The sequence below is a fragment of the Urocitellus parryii genome, chromosome 5 (assembly GCF_045843805.1).
Source record: "Urocitellus parryii isolate mUroPar1 chromosome 5, mUroPar1.hap1, whole genome shotgun sequence".
Classification (NCBI taxonomy): Eukaryota; Metazoa; Chordata; class Mammalia; order Rodentia; family Sciuridae; genus Urocitellus; species Urocitellus parryii.
The window spans coordinates 110,205,167-110,227,634 of record NC_135535.1 but is presented as its reverse complement, the minus strand read 5'-3'; the positions used below and the strand labels follow the sequence as shown (position 1 = coordinate 110,227,634).

Below are 22,468 nucleotides of genomic sequence, written 5' to 3'. Positions count from 1 at the left end.
TGTGACCCTGGCCCCCTATGCAACTTTAATGCATGGTACAGACGGGTGGGATGGTGCACGCCTATAATCACAATAACTTGGGAGAGGCTGAGGCAGGAAGATTACAAATTCAAAGCCAGCCTCAGGAATTTAGCAAGGCCCTAATAAGCAACTTAGTAAGATCCCATCTCAAAATTTTTTAAAATGCAGGGCATAGGGGTTTGGGGACTTGGGGATATGGCTCAGTGGTTATGCTCCCTGGGTTCCATTCCTGGTGCCCCCAAAAAGCATGGTAGAAAGAAACAAAGTGTACTTACATGAAAGTGTCTAGTTTTAAAGAATGCAAATTTTACTTATTCTCCTTTCAAAGAGAAATGGGAAGTTCTTTGACCGGTGACTGCAGCTTCTCCAAGTTACAGGGAACATTCTGTCTATCCCACTTTGTTGGGCTTTGGTCTCTTGCATAGGGTGCAGGGTTGGGTGGGGGAGCAGGTGATGATGTTGTTTAAAGCCTTTCCATCCATTAAGCTCTTTCCCTAGACTTCTCATTTGCTTTCCCACTACCTTGGGGGGCGGGGGAGGCAGAGAGTACTATTTTACAGATGTGGATGTGGATTCAGAGCATCCAGCTGTTCCAAGTTTTGCCCAAGGTTGCATAATTTGTATGCAGGTCCTTATTCTGTAGAGGCTAGAGAAAGCTTTTGGGAGAGGCACGATTGGTTACGTACAGCTGGTTCCACACCAGGAAGAAAGAGAACTGGGAAGGGATGCATCTTGTATGCACAGAGGCATGGAATCCAAGTTAAAGTGAGTCATTGGCTGCCTGAAGATAATATATTGCCACTGGCAGCAGCTGGGGAGACTGAAGGGGGGTGAGAGAGGGTGCTTTGATGGGCATCACATTGAAGGTAATTGAATCGCAGCAGCTGGAATGCTCCCCAGGATGTTCTTGCAAAAAGCAGAGACAGCACCTCATTTGAACCAGAGAGGCAAAACTCGATTGGTCTGCCCAAGCCACAGAGACTCAGTTGTCCAGTTTTGGAGACCCTGGGGTTCCAGTGAAGCAGCTCCAGCCTTTGGGGGTGGGGTGGGGTGGGGTGGCGACCTTGTTCTAAAGAAATGATGCTCTGCTCTCAACTCCTGTCAGGCAAACACAGTTTGCTAGACACTGGACCAAACGTGAGGTTCAGAGATGAATGTTCCTGCCCTACGTAACTGGATCCAGTTCCTAGTCCATTCTTTTGCTCTTTAGAGCCTTGTAGGCAGCATGTCTGCATAACCATTCTGCAGAGTGGCACAACTAGCCACTAGTTACAAAGGGGTCAGGAGCCTGTGCACCTGTTGTTGGACCACACCCAATGCTCTGCCTTTGATGCCGTGCTGCACCTGCTCAGTGAATCCCACTTCCACCCCTACCTTTCTCAAATCCTGCTGAGTTCCATATCCACATGTTTCAATTCTTGTTCTCAAGTTTTAAAAGAATGCAATCCCATTCTCTCTGCATTCTTCAGACATTTTTGCTTAGTGGTGCAGTGTTTTTATGAGCAGTATTTATTTTTATAGGTCAGATAGATCCAGCCATAATTCATTATGATAGTACAGGCATTATTGGTCCTAGGAGTCCTCATTTGTAGGAAGACAAGTCTCTGGTGCTATGACAAGGGTCTCCAAGTACCACTTTTGAATCCTAGCCAAAGCCTTGATGAAGTCCCAATTTGGAACAAGGGTCAGTGCTTGGACCTGACTCAGCCCTGGCCCCAGAGTGATAAATGACACAGCCTCGCCTGTGCTCCTCAGTTTCCACATTGATTTCAGTTGTCTGCCAAGCACCATATGGTTTCCCAACCCCCATCATTTCTAGCACTGTTCTCCTAAGTAGGGCACTTTGATTAAATTGGCTCCACTGAATTGGGTGAAAGGTGGAGTTATGATGTTCTTCGTTATTGCGATTGCTGATAACTAATAGGTCTATTAATAGAAACACCAACAGAGGTAGGAATGGGTGTTGGACGTTCCGAAAGTGCTTGCATCCTGCCAATCACCCCTCTCTTTAAGGAGGGAGGAATAACCCATAAAGAAAGACCTGTGGCTTTTGACTGAATTTGTTTAGCCTCTTTCTGATTCTTGGGTGAAAGGAGGAGAGGTGGCAGTACTTCCCGGGCCAGCCCCCCCCTGAAGCCAAGTTGAGGCTTTAATTCCAACCTGCAGGAACATACCACATAAGTCTTGGGACTTTTATGCTTGTGGACTGTAATTTTTATTTATGTTGAAGTAAACTGCCTTTTCATTTCAAGCTTCAGATCTGGTGTGCTATCTTCCCACACCCATCGCTTTTGAGCAGAGCTTTGCAGGGTGCTCTTGTCAGCACAGGGAGTCCTGCCTGAGGATGTCTGTCCTCCCCTGACTTCCCCAAGGGACTGAGCACCTCCCTGGGCAGCTCGCCTCCAGCAGGGCAGCAGGGCATCTAGAAGCTCAGGTAGAAGGGAGGGTCTCTCAGGTCTCAAGGCCCTCTTCCCTTCTTCAATTCAGAAGAAAGAAGAGACTTAGGGGAGGTGGTCAGAAGTGGAGTTAAGTGATGGAACCAGATCCCAGTTGTGTTTTGTAGAATGTGAGAAAGGAAGCAGGGAATGGTGAGTAGAACTTGATTTGTGCCCAGGGAAGGTTTGAGATTTTAAATATAAACTAAAGTATGTTTAAACACCTAAAGTAAGACATGTCCAAAGAATGAGAGGAAAGGATGAGAATAATGTCTTACTAAGTAGAGAACATCGATAAAGACAGAATGATTATGATATGGTACCAAATAGAAACTCTGGAGTTGAAAAATCCAATAAAGGAAATGAAAAATGCACTAAAATGTACATAAAATTCCTATTTGATTAGGTAGAAGGAAGAATAAATGAACTTGAAAATAGGTTAACTGTGATTAGCCAGCCACTCTGAGGGACACAAAGAAAAAGGAAGAACAGAGTCTCAGAAACCTGAGGGACACCATCAAGAGTGCCAGTTATGTACATAAAAGTTCCAGAAGGAAAGGAGAAGGAGAAAGAGGTAGAAAGAATATTTGAAGAAATGAAGATAAAAAACTCTCCAGAGGGAGAGAACCATAGATTGGGGCTGAAATCATGCATCAGGCTCTGCTAGGCAGAGAACAAACAAGAGCAAGGGATAGGAAGGCCATGAGACAAAGCCAGCTCTGAGCTCAAAACCTAGGGAATGGGCTGGGCAGAGACACTGACTGAGGTAGTGTTTGTAAAAGGGCTCGGTTCAGGGTAGGTGCTTGGTAATTGTTAGCTGGATCCAAATTTGAAACTGAAACAAGGCAACAGGCTAGGTAGCGACTCAATGTTGACAACCCAAATTGACCCGGCTTATTAAGACCTACTCGGCTTATTAAGACCTACTCGGTACTGTGCTAAAGACCTTACCTCCATTACCCCCTTAAGCATTTGAAATATCCCCGTGAGGTAGACATTGAAACCTCCAATCTACAAGTGAATGAGAAAACTGGGTTCAGGTCAAGGTCACTACCAAAGGGGTTGGAGCCAGAAGGTTCTTCTGAGTAGTCTCTCAGTGGGTGACACCATGTAGGTATCTCTGACCCACATGATAGCTTAAAAGAAATGGGAGGAGGGGAGGTTGTGAGCAGGGGACAAGTATTACACAGAGTCCCCTGCTGCCCCCTCTTCTCTTCTCTTTTACAGTGAGGCTGGAGAAGGGAGCAGCAAAGGTGTCCCTGCCCCTGCTTCTCTGCCTGGACCTGTGAAGAATCATGGGAGTTACCCCACATGCCAGAAGGCCTGGCACCAGTGTGCTCACACCCTCCTCTGTATGGGAAAAATGTAACCTGGAAAGGGACAAGGGACCTGGAATAAAGGCATCTGTGGGCTTAGGGAACCCCAGGGGTAACCTGCTCCTCCTCCTGGTTTTCTCTCTCCATGACCCTCACCACCTTCTACTGCCCAGCCCCATACACAGAGGTATTGAGGTCCACCTCTGGGTGTCCCACAATCCCCTTTTCCTGCTAAAGTCCACTTATGAGGCTGCCACCACCGCCCTTCCCTTAGGAAAGGAGTTTCCTGTGAGTTCTTCAGATGAGGTCTGGGGCCACTGATGAAGGAAAGTGAATATGCCACTGTACGCATCTGAGCAGGAAGCTCTGGAGCATCAAGTAGCCCCTCCCTCCATTTTCTAGAAGAGGCGGGGGCCCAGGGAGGAAGCTAGCTTGCTAAGATTAGGGAGCATTTTCAGGAGCTCAGGCTTGGTTATTGTTTGGCACCTCTATGGGCTCACCCTACAAGTGCTGGAGCAGTGAGAGAGAAGACTGCAAAGAGGCACTTGCCGGAGACCTACAGGGGTTCTGAGTGTTTGGGGTCTGGGGAGGAGGCTGGAGCAACATCCTTGGGAACTCTAGTTAGTGGCTTCTCCCCCGTCCATTTGGTGTGTGGGGGTGTCTTCAACCATCTTCCTGGAGGCCTGTGGACACCTTCTGCCCTCTGTCTCAGTGTGCTCCCCTTGACTATGTTCCACCCACTTTCCTCTAGGACCTGAGTCTGCAGCCCTGAACTTATAACTGATCTTTGTGACCTTTTTATCTAATCAGCCACCCAGGGCAAAAATGTCCTTGCCGGCACCCCAACAGCCAGCCAGTGATGCTGGAGCCTGGCTAGCGTCTGGGAATACACTGCCACCCAGCCGAAGGAACCCCACAGGGGCCCTGATTGTTCCTGCAGTCCAAGTGCCCTGTGTCAAAGCCACCAACTACACTCGGTTTGCTTCTCAAACACCAGCAAAATGTCAACATCACAGCCATGCAGTCCCTTGGAATAAAGGAAAATAAAATATAATGAAGGCGGTAACTATGGACCTAGTGTTGGGCCTCACTGCCGGCCTGCCAATCTACCCTGTTAATCATCATGTACGGTTTTTCGAAGAGCTATTTTGAGAAACATTTAGAAAATGGCTTTTATATAGCTATATAGACCTTATTCATACCCTCCAGAAATGGTCGCTTTTTTCAGCAGCAGATGGTTTTCCCCTTGGTTCTTTTCATCTCTTATTCAAAGTTAAGTAGGAAATAAGCCCACTCCCTAACTCCAGTCAAGAATTTGTCACCCACAGCCTACCCTGGAGTCAGGGTTGGGGGCGAGGGTAGCTGTGGCAGGAAAGGCTGTGGATTCTTTGTGAGACACTACTCCAGAGAGCTCGAGAGGGTAGAGCCAGCGGGCACTGTGACCACTGAGAGGCTCCAAAGTTTGAGATTAGGGAAAGAGCAGAGCCCCTGGGCTGGCGCTGGAGGGGCAGCTTAGAATGTAGGTTCCTGGTTTGCTTCTCTCAGCAACTCAGGGCCCTTGAAGTCCATGAAGTTCACATCAAGAACATCACTTTGACGTCTGGAGAATAGGGTCCAAAGCAAGACAAGACACCCTGGCCTTGCCCAAGTGGTCCATTTTGGCCCACAGGAAGCTGCAAGTCTGCCCTGCATGGTTGCCATGGCAACTGTAGTACAGAGGCTCCTAAGGACAAGGGGAGGAGATGGGAGGTGGAGAAGGCATATCGTGGCTTTTCTGGAAGAAGCCCTTGTGTTTCTTTCCCCCAGGAAAGCAGGCTGGAGGAAAACAAAACACAATAAAAGTTTATAGGCATTTGGGGTCTAGCAGAGAAAGCAGAGCATAGACTCCACAATGCTCTAAGAATGTCATTCCTGACCACATGTGCCTCCTTCCTTTGGGGGAGGCAAGTTAGGACAAAGACATAGCTCTGCACGGGCCTGGCCAGGTGGTGCCACACAGCAGCCCATTTGCAGGATTGGGGTAGCCCTGAAATCTTAGGCTCTGTGGGACTGGTCCTTGAAAATAGTCCCTGCTATCCGCCACAGCAGGATTTCTTCTTGGCAGGGCGACCAACCTGAATGGTGTCCATCCTTACTGTGTCTTCATGTTCCTTGAGGAACCTGGGAGAAGGCAAGAAACAGTGTCAGTGGCAGAAAAGCTGCTAAGTTTGGGGGCTGGCTGCATGGACTAGGCACCCTTATAGCATACAGATCTTTGGAATAATTTAGAGAGCACCCCACTTCACCAGAGAATCAGACAACGTGTTTAAGTCTCCTGTGGGTAGGACAAGAGTGTGACTCTAATTGTAAAGCCAAAGGGTTTAATCAATACATATTCTTCAAAACACCTTCTCTAAAAGTCCCTCTTGACTCTCACTTGATTTGACTCTGAGCCTTTTCTCTTGGAACCCCATCACCCAGAGTCATAATGCTTTTGGCCATACCCCTCACCGAAGCATGAGGTGCTTGAAGGCAGAGCTTTGACCTTTACCTCTGTGTCTCCACAGCCTATCACCATGATTGGCACACTGTTGGGGCTCAGAAAATAGGTTTATTGGTTGTTAACTCTACAGAAGGGCTGCACCATGTGGCCACAGCTCCAGATGAAATGTAGGAGGTGAGGGATTAAAAATAATGGTAAGCGTCTTATCCCTGTTTTATGCTCTCAAAATACTTTCATCTTCTTTGTCTCCTTTGATTCTCACAACAACCTGTGAGATGGTGATTGATATTCCTACATTACCAACAAAGCTCGGAGAGCCTTACCCAGGGAGTCAGAGGCAGAGGAAATTCTAGAACTTTCCCCAGAGTACGTACCATATCCATAATACCTCCAATGCATGGAAGAGGTGCTCTGGGTTCTTAATTACTCAAATTCAAATATTTCAAATGCCCCAGCATGAGGGCTGAGTGTGACAGGAGCACTATTAAGTATTTATTGGGTGGATAGGTGGATGGATGGAATGGAATGAATGCCCAGATGGAGAGATGAATGAATGGATGCCTACATATTGACAATGGCTCCCAGTGTGGTTTTGTTTTCTAAATATTTGGCGTAGGCAGGGTCTTAAGGAACAAATCTTTCTATGTGACTGGTCCTTTTAGTACCATGACTGTGGGTACCTCTGACTGAGTCTCCATCACAGCCCTGTCTCTCTCTGGTTCCTCCCCCTCCACCCCAGGAACTCCTATTATAACCCAGGCTTGTTCCCAGCTGGCTACCAACTAATCCCTGCTTTGATATTAGCCAGTACTGAGGGACCACTAATATGACCTTTCCCAAAAGCATTTGCATTTAAAAAAGAATCTCTGCAAAAAAGCAGCCTTTAAGACTCAGAAGAAGACTGCAATGGGGGTGACAGGCAAGGATGCTTCCTTTCTCTTCATTACTGTGCTTCAGAAGGCTGCACCTGATGGCTGAAATCCCACACAAAGGCGGTGGTCCCCGCAGCCTGAACTCAGAGCACTGGAGCTCACACAGAGGGAGGGCCCAGGGGTATGGTTTGGGTGGAGGTGAACACAGGCCCCCATCAGGCCTGGCACAGGTTGGTCAGAAGATTCCTCCACTTGCTGACTGTCTTCCTACCTGGCTAGATGGAGCAGGGACTCCTTGGTATTGTGACCAGAATGGGCGCTGCATTCATAGAAGATCAGATTATTTTCCTAGAATCACAAAACAGAGAGAATTGGGGGAGTAAGAGTTAACTATGAGAGGTGTCTGCTTCTGTCTACCACCCTCATCTCCTCCTGCAGACCCTTCAACTCTTCACACCCCTTTTCACCCCAATGTGGTTGGTTTCTGGCTCCCAGGCTCCCTGCCTGATGCAAGTTCTACGAGTTTCTCTGGGGTGAGCCATTACAATTGTAAAACAACAAAGCTGTGTGCTGCTTAGGACTTTAGACTTTCTTGAATCACCCTCAAGACTGGATGTGCTCATTTCATGTTCACACCAGCCCTGGGGCCCAGGCAGAGGCACAAAGGCCAGGGCAGGCACCATGCTTCTCACTTTCCAGGAAGGGAAACCGAGGCTGAGAGGCCATGGCAGGTGGCTTGCCCAGGTCACACATTTAGTAAATGACAGAGCTCCCAGTAGCATGCTTTGCCCAGGATGCTGGTGTTCCGTGGACCTTAGGCAGACATCATGAGGCACTCCAAGTCTGAGTTCTCCTCTATACCAGGAAATTAATATTCTGGCTGCTCAGGCTGTCAGCACTGGGCACAGGACAATTGTCCATCACCTCATCAGTCTGTGCTGCATGCATGGGGGGCCCTTGGCCAAGGCTCACCAGACTCCAGTTCTCATATGCACTAAGAGTGCTTGCTTCATTATAATGCTGATGGCATTGGGCTCTGGCTTTTAGATGCTCTTTCTTTGGAAGCTCATACTTGTAGGGATCCAGACAAGTTGAGCGAGGAGGCTTCTGTGGTTGCAGTTGGCTTGCAGTCAGCTTTCCCATTCCCCTCCCCAGGCTCAGATCCATCCTCTGCCCGCTACACCCAGCTTCATCTCTCCCTGTCTCCCATCCAAGCACTAATTAGACGGCTTAGCTTCCAACACCAGGGAGATCGGTGTGTTTGGGATGGTGTGTCCACAGACTCATCTCTCCCTGTCCACACTTCTATCAGACCCTGACTCTGGGTCAGTCTATCAAAGAGTAGAGACTTTAAAGGTGGGGGTGGGGATGGGAGAAGAAGGGCATAGGACCTATTATTGGAAGGCATGATTTGCCTTCCAGCTCCAAGTGCCAATCCCACCACTGATGAGTTGTGTGATAATTTGAATGAATCACTCAACTCCTGTCTCACTGCTTTTTTTTTAACATATCAAAAAGAGAAAAGAAGAAAAGAAAATGGAATAATAATAATATAGGTCTACAGTTTCTTAACCAAAATCTTTAGATCTAGCTATATTTTGGGAATCAGAATTTTTTGAATTTTGAAAGGTAATGCATGTATATACTATATATTATAAAATGCCCTCAAGGGATCTGGGACTGCACTCTATAATCAAATAAATTAGCATTTCTTCAGTGAGACATTTGAATATTCATTCATTCAAAGTGAGGTAAAGCCCCATGTCAGTTCTAGTCTGATTTTCCTGCCAGATGAAACATTAAGGAAACTTTGTATCTTCAGAGTGCTTTGGATTTCAGAATTGTAGACATGTAACCACATGGTGACCCTTCACCTAGACACCTGCCAGCCTGGTCTCCATCCTTTCTTCTTGGGTCTGACTCCCTGCACTCCTTTCCCAGGCTCATAACTTCCTGTTCAGGTCAAGTGCACAAAGAACTGTAAAATCTCAGGGTAGGCCAGTATGCATGTGTATCCTCCCAGATACACAGCTCCATGAAAACCAAACGGAGGCCAAAAAGATGCCCAGCAACAAGCAAGCACTGCCTCATGGCCTGGTTTCCATTAGGCCCTGCTGGTCCCATTCTTGGGCCAGGGGGCGGATGCTGATTGTGGACTTTCAAATGCCTGCCCTGAATTAATCTTGAGGCTCCATCTTGACAGAAAGGAGGACTCATGAGCAAACTGCTCTGCAGATAGATAGAATTTTTCATCTTTGAGAGTAATCCAGGAGTGACACAGATGATGGGGTTCAAGCCTCAGGGGGGATTGAAATAAGTGACCTCACTATCGTTATGTAATTCATGATTCTACATTCCAAGGATTGGGATTTAGGATATTTGCCCATGCCCAGTGGTCCTCAGCCAACTCCTTCTGATGATACGTGTCTTTCTATGGAAAATGCTCAATGCGTAGGAGTCAGGTTATTCCCATGATGCCGAGACATTCATCTTGCTTCCTTCTCAAGGGACTTCCAGAAGTTCCCACCAAGGCTCTTGGGTTCTGGGAGTCTGAGAGATGGTAATGCTGGTTCTTACCTTGGCAAGCTGCTCTCCGAGGCCTCGGGGGACTTCTCGCTCCTTCTCGTTGTCAAGTTTATTGCCCAGCAGAAGAATGGGAACATGGTCTCCCACGGCTTCCTACAGAACAGAGAACCCCTCAGCTGAGAGAAGCATCCATAGGAGAGGCCAGGTGGGAAGGCTTTCAGTGCTGATTGGAAAGATCCAATGTGGTTTGAGAGCTGCCACAACTGTGACCAAACCTGAGAGAAGGGCCATCTTGTCTGATAGCCTCAGTTCACCAGGCGGACCTGCCTATTGGTCTCTTTGTGATGCCTGCTCTCCTTTCACCACTCTCCCTGGATCTGAACAGAGCCTGCGGGCTCCCAGGTGTGCTGAAGGGAGGCAGAGGGACAAGGGGAGTGTTGACAAGAATGGCCAGCAGGTTCTTTCCAGGGCTCATCTCGAGGGCATTCCTAAGTGACCAAACTTGGTCTAAGGAGCCAAAATGGATCAAGGCAATCAATCAACATGGTTTGGGTCTGTTTTTCAGGCCGCTTTGATTAGAAGTGGTATGTCCAGCCGGATGTGTTGATGCACGCCTGTAGTCCCAATGCCTCAGGAGGCTGAAGCATGAAGATTGCAAGTTCAAATCCAGCCTCAACAACTTAGTGAGGCATTAAGCAACTCGGTGAGACCCTGTCTCTAAATAAAATATAAAAATGGGCTGGGAATGTGGCTCAGTGATTAAGTGCCCCTGTGTTCCATCCCTGGTACCGAAAAATAAAAGTGGTTATGTCCAGAGACCTTGTTGATACCTAAACTCCCTGAGGGTTGGATCCAAATCTGACTCAATGTATGGGGCCCATAGAGCTCCGAAAATGACTGCCGTGTGCCTAACTGGAGGTGGGCACTACAGATCTATGTCACTGGGTGCTGTGGTTCTAAAGAAAGTTCTGCACCAGAAAGAACCATGTGGCTACAGCAGCTGATGCTGGCGATGGAACTCAGGGCTGGCACGGCACCACCAAGCCGCCCCTCAGTGGCACTTCTTGGGTTCATTCAAGGTGTTGATTCTATTTACTCCTGCACTGACTGTGGCACATCAGCCAGGGGCCTGCTTCCCGGGGTCTCTGCCCTTCCTTGAGAGGGGATACTGCATGAGAACAAAGGCCCCAGGACTTACAGCTATTCATCGAGGAAATATGGTAATGTTCACATTTAAGAAGGTCGTTATTTTTACTTTGTGAAATATTTAATTAGAGGCTTTTAATCATAATTTTGTAACGAATAGTTATTCATCATAGCTAAATGTTTTACTAAACACAGGGGGCCACAGGATAACAGAAGCTTATAAGCAGTTACAGTTTTGCTAATACTTTAGCTACTTTACTGCTGCATTTCAAATAGATGTCTAAAGTCCATCTGAAAGGCATACTTATTTTAAGTTTAAATGCAATTACCTTTCAAATTAAAGCCTCAGTGTTTCCTTAATCTGTAGATTTGTTTTTATTGCAGTTCAGCAGTAGAAGAAAAAACATTCTCATTTACTAAATGAGAACATTAGGCTCACAGAAACCAGAAGAACATTCGACAATGAAGTCACTGAGTTGTGGGGACTGTTCAGTACATGGCTCCACAATTCTCTCACCTTTCTGTCTAGATTCTTACTTCCAATGAACTCTCTGCCTCTTAGTGTCTTACTAAATAGAACTCTCTAAAAATGGCATCCATTGGTAGGATGGTAATTAATGTGCACAATGATGACTCAAAGGCACTTCAAGATCTTACAGTGTCTTCTGATTCATCAAAAATAAATTAAGCTGGGCATGGTGGCACATGTCTGTAATCCCAGGGATCTGGGAGTCTGAGGCGGGAGGATCGCAAAAGGGAGGCCAGCCTCGGCAACTTAGCAAGGCCTAGGCAACTTAGTGTGACTCTGTTTCAGAACGGAAAATTTTTAAAAAGTATTGAGGATACAGCTTAGTGATCAAGCATCCCTGGATTCAATCCCCAGAATCTAAATAAATTAATTAATTTGATTATGTGCACTGTTGTTGATATGTCAAGTAGATTGTATCATCTTCCAATTATCTGAAAGTGAGTAACACACTCATGGCATATAGACTTGATGGCTCCCTATTAGCCAGAGTTTTAGTTAATGGGAATACTCCCCATTCTCCAACTGTACGTGAAACTGCATACTTATGTGAAGAGTTTTTCACTGAAAAGGAAGAAAAGAGGAGGAAACAGGGAACTGGGCCAAAAGGCTTGCTGTTTAGAGCACATGAGAAAGATATATTTGTAGATTTATGTGTGAGGAATGACTAAGGCTTGTGGAGTTTTTTGACATGGAAACTCTCTAAAAAGATGAGCATCAGACTGAAAATCACAGGGTAGAATTCTAACCTGCATTTTTGTTATTACTTGGCATGCATGATGGCTGCAGTTTCCTCACTTGCAAAGGGGAGACTGAATGACCAAAAGGGACAATGTAGGGCACAAATCATAAGCCCAAATTCTGGGCCCTATGCATTATGAACAGCAGTGCTGTCTCTTGTGGGAAAAAAGGGGGCAGCCTCCTTCTTCTTTTTTAAAAAAGCAATTCCTAGATATAAAAATAAGAGTTTAGAAGAAACAGAAAAAGAAGCACAGCACCCAGCTGAAGCTGTGGTTTCTGTTCTCTGCATTGTTCCTCTTATGCAAGCGCTCTGGACAAGTCACTTCCTTCCCTCTGGTGGCTATATGGCCTGCCACTGATAGAGGAGAAGTCGGTCCATCTCTAAAGAACGGCGAAAATAAATGAGAACACACATAAGGCCAGAGAGTGTGTTATCTCAGGCAATCTGTCCTCATCACGTTGGCCCGAGGTTAGTCTCTGACCCAGAGGCATAGGGAAGGACTGGGTGTCTCATGACCCTCTTCAACTTTAAGTCCAAAGGTCTTGAACTATGTCTATAATACCTTTCTTTTTCCTAACTAGGTTTTCAACCTGTCTACCACTTGGTATAATGAGGTTCATAATTATCCATTAGATGACCCAACACCCCTTTTCCCCCCACTGTCATTGAGGGTAGAACCCAGAGCTTTATGCATACTATGCAAGCACTCCACCATTGAACTATGCCTTCAGCCCCACACTTCCCTTTCAAGGTCCAAAGTGTACCTCCTTCAAGCCTATGGGGCTTTGGTGAACAAGTTTCAGGTCCACGTGAGCTCTGTTGTTGATATCATTATGGATGCTAGTAAAGATCTCAGGGGCATGACAGGCCAGAATGAGAAAGCTTAGCTCCTCCTCAGCCAGAGAGACACAACCTCCGCTCAGGAGACTGGGGCTCTGCCATTTGTGACTTGTCTGATGCTTCCTCTCCTCTGAGTCTAATCTCTATCTATAAAATAGAGTTCTAGAGGTAGTTTCTGTTCTAGGACTTTCTGACAGAGAAGCCTCTCTACACCTTCGATCATTTTAGCTGCCTTTCTCTGAATTTGAGTTTTTGGGAAGACAGATATGTTGAAATTCAAAAGATTACCCATCTCTGACTTTAAATAATAAGAGCTGTCAACGTGGAGCAGAGGATTGGCATTCAGCTCAGGATGTGCAGCTGCTGGATTTGGTGGTTGTAGGGTGTGTGTGTGTGTGTTAATATCTGTTTGCTGGGAGGCATGAAAAAGCACTTAGCTAGGATGGTGCTGTTATTTCTCTGGAGCCAGAACAAAAAAATTTCTCAGCACATTAAAGTATGCTGTTATGCTAAGAAAAAAAAATGACTGCAAAATTATATCTTGGGGGTTTCCATATTTATCCACCCCCCTGGACTATGAGTCAAAACAAGATTTATTTGTGTAGTTCGTTTTAAACTGCCAGCACTTCAAGCTCAACTTGGAACGTGGGAAAAAAAATCAAACTGCTATTTTTGCTCCATGCTATACATTGTCACCAAGGACAAAGATCAAGAGAATGAGATTTAGCTCGCAGCCCAGGAAAGGAGAAGGAAGTGGGCCAGAGCCCCTGGAGCTGAAGAACTCAAGAAGGACTGAAAAAGAAATGAACACTTATTTCTCAGCAGCAGATTTCATCCATGGACCATGTGACCAGAGAGAAGCACAGTGCAGTGGCAGGGCCTAGATTCTAGTTCTGGCTGTGCTACTGACAAGCTGTGGGTGCCTTTGGACAAGTCGTTTCCTTTCTTTAGATTTTGATTTTTTTCTCACCTATATTTTAAAAAATGTATTGATCTCCAAGTTTTTTGTTTGTGTTAATCCCCAAGTTTTCTTCCAACTCAGAGATAAAGGTCTATCTGGTTTACCAATTCCGGTCATATTCTACTTCCTTGACTTACAGTCCTAACACTATAGTGTTACCAAAAGGTTGGTCCTTGTCTGGATGCCAATCCAATAATGAGGATACAGTTTTGAGAAAAAGGAAAAGACGGTTTATTGCTTTGCAAGCAAAGGAGAAACACAGGGACTCCTGTCCCAGAGGCTGTGATTCTGCCCATCAGCAGGAACAGGAGGCTTTTAAAGAAGTGGTTCAAAGGCTACATTCCATGTGTTCTTTGTTGGAGTTGTAATTCACTCATTAATTTGGGAGACAGTCATTTCTAAGACCTTCTGGTGCCACCCACGAAGTCTGAATTACTTGTTCCTGTGGTGGGTGTGTGCTCAAGGACAGATAATTCTGTCCAGGATGGGGAAGAAAGGTAATCCTGTCTCTATTACCCTCTACACATATATGATTACATGACCTGTATAACTCTACATCATGTACAACCAGAAGAATGAGAAGTTATACTCCATTTATATATGATGTGTCAAAATGCATTCTACCGTCATATATAAATAATTAGAACAAATAAAAAATATATCAAAAAAAGAAAGGTAATACAGTTTCCCCTGAGATTAGGGAGGGGGAGACATTAGGGAGGAGCAGGGACAGAAGAAGAGAAAGAAATATGTGCATTTTAAAAACAAGTCACAGTATCAGAGCAGCAAGGGCTAATTCAAAGCATAAAGTGGACCACTGTTAAAATAGTGCTATCAGAATGACCAAAAAAAAAAAAAAAGTGTGTGTGTGGGGATCTAAACAAGAAGTTTAACATCCTAGGACTATAGACATTGGAGATCAAAAATATGGATTTGAGAGGAAATATCAGCTCATACAGACCTATGCCCAAGTTGACTTTCTGTATCTGAAATAGGTCTCAAGGTCTTCAGAGGTCTAGTTTGTCCCAGGGTCTTAATATGGAGCACCTAGGGCCTAAGAAATGTCTTTTCCAAATTGGGATGGTTAGACTAGCTCTACCAATGGAGATGAGAAGGGCTGGGGGTGGGTTGGGAATACAGAACTGGCACGAGTGACTGTCTGCTTTGACTTCCTACAAGGTGCACTGGAGAACTGGCAGAGTGTTGCTGGATCCAGCTTAGCCTCTTCTCAGAGGATCTGAAGGCAAGGGGAAGCTGCCCAGGTGGAGTGAATACTGGTAGAACAGTCCTGAGGGCAGAAGCCTCCCACCTCATCCAGAAAGGAAGGTGTAGTGGTTCTCAGTATGATGTTGGGAGGTGGGACCTTTGAGAGGTGGGGACAAGTGGGAGGGCATAAGGTCATTGAGGCTGTGTCCTTGGAAAAGATGAAGGTAGTTCTTATGGGATCTTGCTTAGTTCTCCTGAGAAGGTTGTCATAAAGACAGTATGCCTGACCCCTCCTCTTCTTTTTGGCTTCCTGTTTGGTGATATAATTTATTCCTCCCACACTTGCTCCTGCCATGATGTGATCTGCCATGATGTGATGTGGCCAAGAGGGTCCTCACCAGAGCTAAGTCAGTGCAGGTGACATTCCCTTGATCCTTCTGAACTGTGAGCTAAGTAAACTTCTTTATGAGTAGTTTTCCTCAGGTATTTTGTCATAGTAATGAAAAATAGACTAACACTGTAGGTATTTTCTTGCATGAGGATTTTGATTCCCTTTAGCAGAAAGGATTAAAGGTCCTCTCATTCATACATACTCCCACTCTATCTTGGCCTCCTTAAAAGAGTCCAGTGCCATCTACTGTAGAATTTGGGGTCAGTAGGAACATTTCAGATCATTGATCTACTCTCCACTGAATGACTGACCAGAGTTTCATGGCCAGGAAGTGGCTGAGCTAGGATGGTAAGAACTTCCTTTCCCATTGCCTCCCCCGAAGCATCTGTTCCTACCCCACACAAACTCTTGCTGCCCATCTATGGCATGTATGGAAATTTAAGGCCTCTTTTCTGGTACTGCTTTTCAGGTTGAGGGAGGAAGGGGCACTGTGAACAGCTGGCCACCATTCAGTTAATAATAAGGCTTGAAAACCATGAAGACTGTTATTAACGCTCCCCCTCCATCCTCCTTCCCCAGGCGAGGGAGTTAGTAAAGTGCTTGGAGCTCTTTGGAAAAATAAGGTGCTCCACAAATATAAAGTACTTATTATTTTCAGTTCTCCTTAGATCAAATTAGGTGTCAAGTTTTAATCTATCACCTGACATCTCTGATTGCTGGTTGCCAAGGCAGAATGACTTAGCTTTTCAAGAATCAGGAGAATAATTGCATTATGATGCCTCAGTTCCACACCTTCAACACACACTCTGCCACTTGACACAGCCTCCTGTGCTTGCTGCTGAAACCCTGCGCCACTGAGCTGAGTGCATTTCCTGGTCTATCATATGGAAATCTCTGGAATGCCAAGTGAATGCTGGGCACGCAGTTTATGTTCAGCAAATTATTGGTGAGGGGTCACAAATGTCTTTGAAAAGGATTCAGAGCATTTTTACTCAAAGAGTCGTACATGGACTTGCAGCATTGTCCTTCCGTGGAATTTTTATAGGAATATAAGATCTCAGCCCCAGCCTAGTTTTACTGACATAGCCTGCAATCTAACAGGTAGAGGGGAGTTTGAGAAGCACTTGTTTGGGCTGGGATGACTGAGAATCAAAACCACCAGGGGAACTGTATGTATGTATATACACATACATATATAAATTTTTAGGCCCTGGATCATCTGTTTGGAAAAGAAGTTCTTAGGATCAGCATTGTTTAAAAGTCTAAAGGTGATCCTGATGTTTATCTGGAGTTCGAATCATGGTTTAGAGTTTAATTATACTTCCTGCTAAAAATTTTTTAAATGAAAAACTCTGACTACAAATTAGGCACAGTTAGATAATCCTGAGTTATCCAAGTGTGGATTTATCACCTCATCCTGGCATTGAAGCCCAGGGTTGCTCCAAGGCTTCTGTGGGGCATCTTACCAGGAGTGTGCTGATGGCGCTGTCAGCCCCTTCCCACCAAGGAATCACTAAACACCCTGTGCTCAGTACACAGTTATCTGGACAATGATTGAGCCCCAAGCTGCAAAGATGGCCTTCCGAGATTTCTTCACCTCTACCTCCACCACTGAATTCAACCTGCTGTTCCTTCTCTCCCTAGATCCCAGTTCTCAAGATCCCTAGAAACTATACCCTTAATGATGGCAGAGATCACAGTTCCATAAATGTGTGTCCATCCACTCTTATGAATCCTGGACTGTCTCTGACCATTCTAGTATAGATCATAGATATTAGGGCAGAATTAAATGCCTCTGGAAAAAGAACAGGTGGCTTTGTCTCATTCTAGAATGAGACAGGTATACCAGATTGACCTAAATTGGTGATTTTCAAAGGGAAACACTTTTGTCTAATAAAACTATACCTAGACTTCCAGTAAGTATACAAAGCCAAAAGAAACTGAGCAGAGCTGACTGAGAAAGGGAGATGAGGGGACCAGAACTGTGACCATTGACATTCCAGGGATTATCAGTCTGACTCCAGGGCTCTGAGAACACAAGTCTGAAGACTGCTGGGTTAGATAGCCCCTGATGGTTCTCCTGGTGCCGCCCACAACAATGAAGAGAAAGAAGAGGAGAAAAAGGAATCGATTGTCTGTAGGCCATTATTAGCTTGGAGTATAGATGATCCACTATATTTCAGAACTTACATTTTCTCATTTGTGTTTATATTTTTTGTGGGGTTGGGGGGAGTACCAGGGATTGAACCCAGGGGCGCTTTACAACTGAGCCACATCCCCAGCCCTTTTTAAAATATTTTATTTAGAGACAGGTCTTGCTGAGTTGCCTAGGCCCTCACAAAGTTGCTGAGGCTGGCTTTGAACTCTCAATCCTCCTGCTTCAGCCTCCTGAGCTGCTAGGATTATAGGTGTGTGCCACCATGCCCGGCTCCTCATTTATGTTTTATGCACAGTCATTGTTTGAGAACTGGTTTGTATTAAGAAAATTTCTGAGAAACCCTTGAATCTGGCTTCCATTCTGTTCCTTTTTTTTCTTGGTAATGGGAAGGGTGCAGATTAATAGTAGAAGAGAGTGGCTCAGCCCTTCAAAGTCACACAAAAAACAGAGAGAAATAATAGATCTCAGTGCAAAAAGGATGAAGAAATCAGTAAGTCCATTGTCACGTCTTTACGACAAAAGAGCATCTATCCATTCATTCTTCCCCTAATAACTTGGGGCCCCACACCAAGCACCCTGTTACAATCATGCAGCTCCAGTTTTCAGGAGGCACAGGGTCTGGCAGGGGATTCAGATGGGGAGCATGGGATTTACCACAGTGACAAGTATGTGACAGGGCTACTCAGGCCTCATGAGCTTGGAGCAGGAGGCTGAACACACCCTTATGAGGGCAGGAGCTCTGCCTCTTTTATTTACTGCTTTAATTCTTGGTCCGTAGAGAAGGACCTGGTGGTGTTTTGACAAATGCACGAACAAATGATGGATCCTGTTACTGGAGTGATTAGTACATGCTACCTGAGTAATTTGTGAAAGTGATAAGTGTGTATCCACACCACCCTTGGCCTTGAGAACATGCCTGGAAGAATTATAGGAAGAACCTGCCATTGAACAGGAAGTGCTTTGCACTTACAAGGCAATATATAGCCACTATGAATCAAGAAGGTAGATCTTGCAGGTAATCCAGAATGCAAGGAACACAGTGGCTTCAGAGCCCTAGCAGGTCTCTGGCTGTGGGGGAAGCTTGGAACCCTTATGCCATTGATCATGCTCCTCTGTGGGAAGGGTGGTGACAGAGGCCCCTGAACACTGAATGGAGTGGCTCTTGGACAGGGTGTAGCTGGACCCCGTAGAGCCATAAAGACTCAGGGGGTGGGAGAGAGATGGTGAAAGAGGGAAGAAAGACTCTAGAATGAATCAGACATAACTTTCCTACATTCATATATGAACACACCACCAGTGAATCCACATCATATACAAGCACAAGAATGGAAGTTATACTCCATGTATGGATGATATGTCAAAACACATTATACAGTCATGTGTAACTAAAAAGAACAAATAAAAAAATAAATTTCATTAAAAAAAGAATACGGGAAGAATTAATCTGTGACTCAACTTAAACACTGATTCCTCAGGGGAACCTTCTTCTGTGCCCCTCCACCAGAAAAATCCCCCTTACTCTAGCGCCCAGCAATTGTAAGGACGTGATCACTGGCTGTCTCACTCTGTGTCTGTGTTGGGTAACTGAACACCACAGACTGAGGCATTTGTAAAGAATAAAGCTTATCTAGCTTATGGCTCTGAAGGCTGGGAAACTCAACATCAGGTAATCCAGAATGCAAGGAACACAGTTCCTATGTCTGGGAGGTCCTTGTCACTGATAGGTCCCAAGGCCCCACAAGGGACACATGGTGAGACAGGCACCCTTGCTCAGGTTTCTTCTCTACTTCTTATAAAGCCACAGTCCCAATGGATTAGGGCAGCAACCTTAGGGCCTCTTGTAACCCAACAGTCCCACTTCTAATACCAGGTGGGTTAAGTAAGTCCCTGTACTTGGTGCACAGTTGTCTGGACTCACAATAGGGTTTTGGTGGGAATATTCAAACTGGAGCACTGGTATAATCAGTATTTCTCTCGTGTCCCCTCTCTCCCTGAGAGTGGGAACTGTGTCTGCCTTGTTGGCTTCTGACTCACTAGTGTGGCCCTGGGAACCTGGATGACCAGGTGAGTAATTGCCTGACATGGTTTGTTCCTGGGCAGGTGAATTCCGAATCGGGATGTGAAAGCACAGAGGGCTAGGAGGGAGTGGGCAGGGAAGAAAGAAGAAGTAATAGCAAGTAGGAGGGTCCCTAGGAGGTGGCCATCGTTACCTCCACGCTGCTCAGCCACTGCCGGACGGACAGGAATGACTGCTTGACCGTGAGATCGTACATGATGATGACGCCGTCCACCTTCCGGAAGAACTGCTGGGTGATGCAGCGATACCTGCCACAGGAGGCCAGGGGTCAGGGTGCACGGCCTTCCCGGCAGCCCAGGCCTCCAGAGGCAGCTCCTCACCTCTCTTGCCCTGCTGTGTCCCACAGCTGCAGGGCCACCTGGGAGTCGTCCACATTCACTGTCTTCACGCGATAATCAATGCCTGTGGGTGGAACAGGCCAGTCAGGGCTGCCCTGGGCCAGAGGCATCCTCACTTCCACCTCAGGAAATGATGCCAGGGTGATATCATGTCAGGTCTGGGCTGATGACCTGCCCCTGTAGTTTCTGGGAAGCAGTGTGGGAAAATGCCTAGAGCACAGGACTGACTGGGTGGTGAGGGGACTGAGTTCTGGTCCTGTCTCTGCTCTTTCTGCTGTGGAACCTTGGTCCAGTCACTTAACCTCTTCCAACTACAAGCTCCTCATTGTAATGTAATCTTCAAGGTCTTTAGGGGATCCAGACCATAATCATAAAATCAACGCGTCAATGCACAGGCAATTGTTAGTATTCATGAACTTACTTCTTCATTGGGAAAAATGACAGAGGAGGAAAGAAGGTCCCCAAACTTATTCCATCTCTCCCTCCCTCCTCTCCTCCCCTTCTTTCCTCCTTTCTTTCTTCCATCCTCCCTTCTCTTCTCTCTTTCTTCTTTCAGATAAAATCCTTTCAAAGTTTCCCTAATAAAATTCAAACACCCTGAGAGTTTGGGTCATACTTTAAGATTTCCATCAGTGGGTTCAAAGATGTGTGGGGAAGAGGAGGAAGAAGGAAGGGAGGAAGCACGGCAGGAGGAGTGAAGGGTTACATTGGCCCTTGAGATAGTTTAGAATGCTAATCCATCATGGGCCATTGACAATCTTCTCTCCAGGGGTGTGATGCCCCCTGGGGTCCTCTACCTCAGAGAGTGATATGTATTTTGTATCTGACATCAGCCCTTGGATATAAGGACCTCAATAAGGCTCTTTAATACTAGGCAGTCCTCTCTTTTAACCACACCTAAGAATGTTCACAAATGCATAAAGATGTTCCAAAAGTCTCGGCTCTTAAGTACCTGATCTTAAGTACCTCTTAAGTACCTTGAGGGATCCTCTCCCACCTTCAGAAAGGCCTGTGAGGTCCTAGCCCTGGAGAGCTCAGGAAAAGGAAGAACAATAGCAGCTGGGACAGAGAGCCACAGAAGAGACCAGACAGATAATGCAGAGGCAGGAAATGGAAAATGTCATCCAGCCCCTGCTGGATGCACTGGCAGCAGGGGCCAGGGCACTGAAGGAGCTGTGAGTATAGGAGAGGCAAGGGTCATCCTCCTCTGGAATGTCAGAACCAGCAGGGACTCTAGAAGCCCTTTGCTTCACAGGTGAGGGTGAGACAGGAGTGGGTTTTTCTACACTGAGAAAAAAAAAAAAAAGCTGAATGCTTTGTATTTCCAGAGTTTCCATTGGCTGGGTTTCCATCTTCACTGTCCCTGTGACATCCACGAGGGGGGTACTCTCTGCTCACACACATATGTACATACGCACATGTACACACACGTACCATGGAGAGATGGAGGAGCAGCAGCCCAGCAGCTGTGCCCTGCCCGAGCTGGCCAGCAGCTGCTGCGAGGTGCAAGCCCAGCTCTGAGGCTCACTGCTCTATGACAACAGTGCATCAAGCACAGGATGCCCAGTGTTTCATTGCACCCAGAAAGCTCAGCGCCAAGTGTTCCCATCAAACAGATGACCTATGGAAATCAGTATGAAGTTCCTCTTAGAAAACTAGGAATGGAAACACCATATGACCCAGAACTGAAGAACTATCCTATCCTAAAGAGCTAAAGTCAGCATGCTATCGCAATGTATGTGTACCCATGTTTATAGCAGCACAATTCACAAGAGCCAAATTATGGATCCAACCTAGGCGTCTGTCAAGGGATGAATGGATAAAGAAAATGTGGTATTTATACACAGTGGAGTTTATTCAGAAGAATGAAATTATGTCACTGTAGAAAATGGACAGAACTTGAGATCATTAGGTTAAACAAAATAAGTGAAACTTAGAAAGCCAAGACTTGTAGATTTTTACTCATGTGGAAGCTAGAGAGAATAAAGGAAAACAAAAGTATGTGTATGTGTGTGTGTGTGTGTGTGTGTGTGTGTGTTGTGTTGGGGGTAACTCATGAAATAGAAGGGAGACCAGAAGAATAGAGGAAGAGGACCAGGGAGAGGGAGCAGGGAAAGGAGAGGCACTGGGGGATAGAATTTACCATTTTACATTGTTATACTGCATTGCATGTACAAGTACATAACAACAAATCTCACTATTATTGGTAATTATAATGCACCAATAAAAACCAGGACAGATCTAGGCATGGTGGCACATGCCTGTACTCCCAGCAGCTAGGGAGGCTGAGCAGGAGGATCACAAGTTCAAAGCTAGCCTCAGCAATTTAGTGAGGTCCTAAGCAATTTAGCGAGACCCTGTCTCTAAATAAAATATAAAAAAGGGCTTGGGATGTGGCTGAGTTGTTGAGTGCCCCTGGGTTCAATCCCCA

The 22,468-nt window shown here is 45.9% G+C and overlaps 1 protein-coding gene across 2 annotated transcripts in view; it reads right to left on the bottom strand.

Annotated features, from left to right (window-relative positions):
• Positions 1–5,666: 5,666 nt before the first annotated feature.
• The window catches only part of Cracr2a (calcium release activated channel regulator 2A), a 73,529-nt gene continuing 56,727 nt past the window's right edge, over positions 5,667–22,468 (bottom strand). The window contains exons 13-17 of one of the 2 annotated variants that reach the window (XM_026407272.2): positions 20,020–20,101; positions 19,833–19,947; positions 9,704–9,805; positions 7,398–7,474; positions 5,667–5,932 (exon numbers count right to left, since the gene is read on the bottom strand). In XM_026407272.2, the coding sequence (XP_026263057.2) occupies positions 5,845–5,932; positions 7,398–7,474; positions 9,704–9,805; positions 19,833–19,947; positions 20,020–20,101 (464 nt within the window). In that variant the 3' untranslated portion in view covers positions 5,667–5,844. The remainder of the gene's footprint in view (positions 5,933–7,397; positions 7,475–9,703; positions 9,806–19,832; positions 19,948–20,019; positions 20,102–22,468) is intronic. The other variant, XM_077799234.1, reaches the window with a different exon arrangement.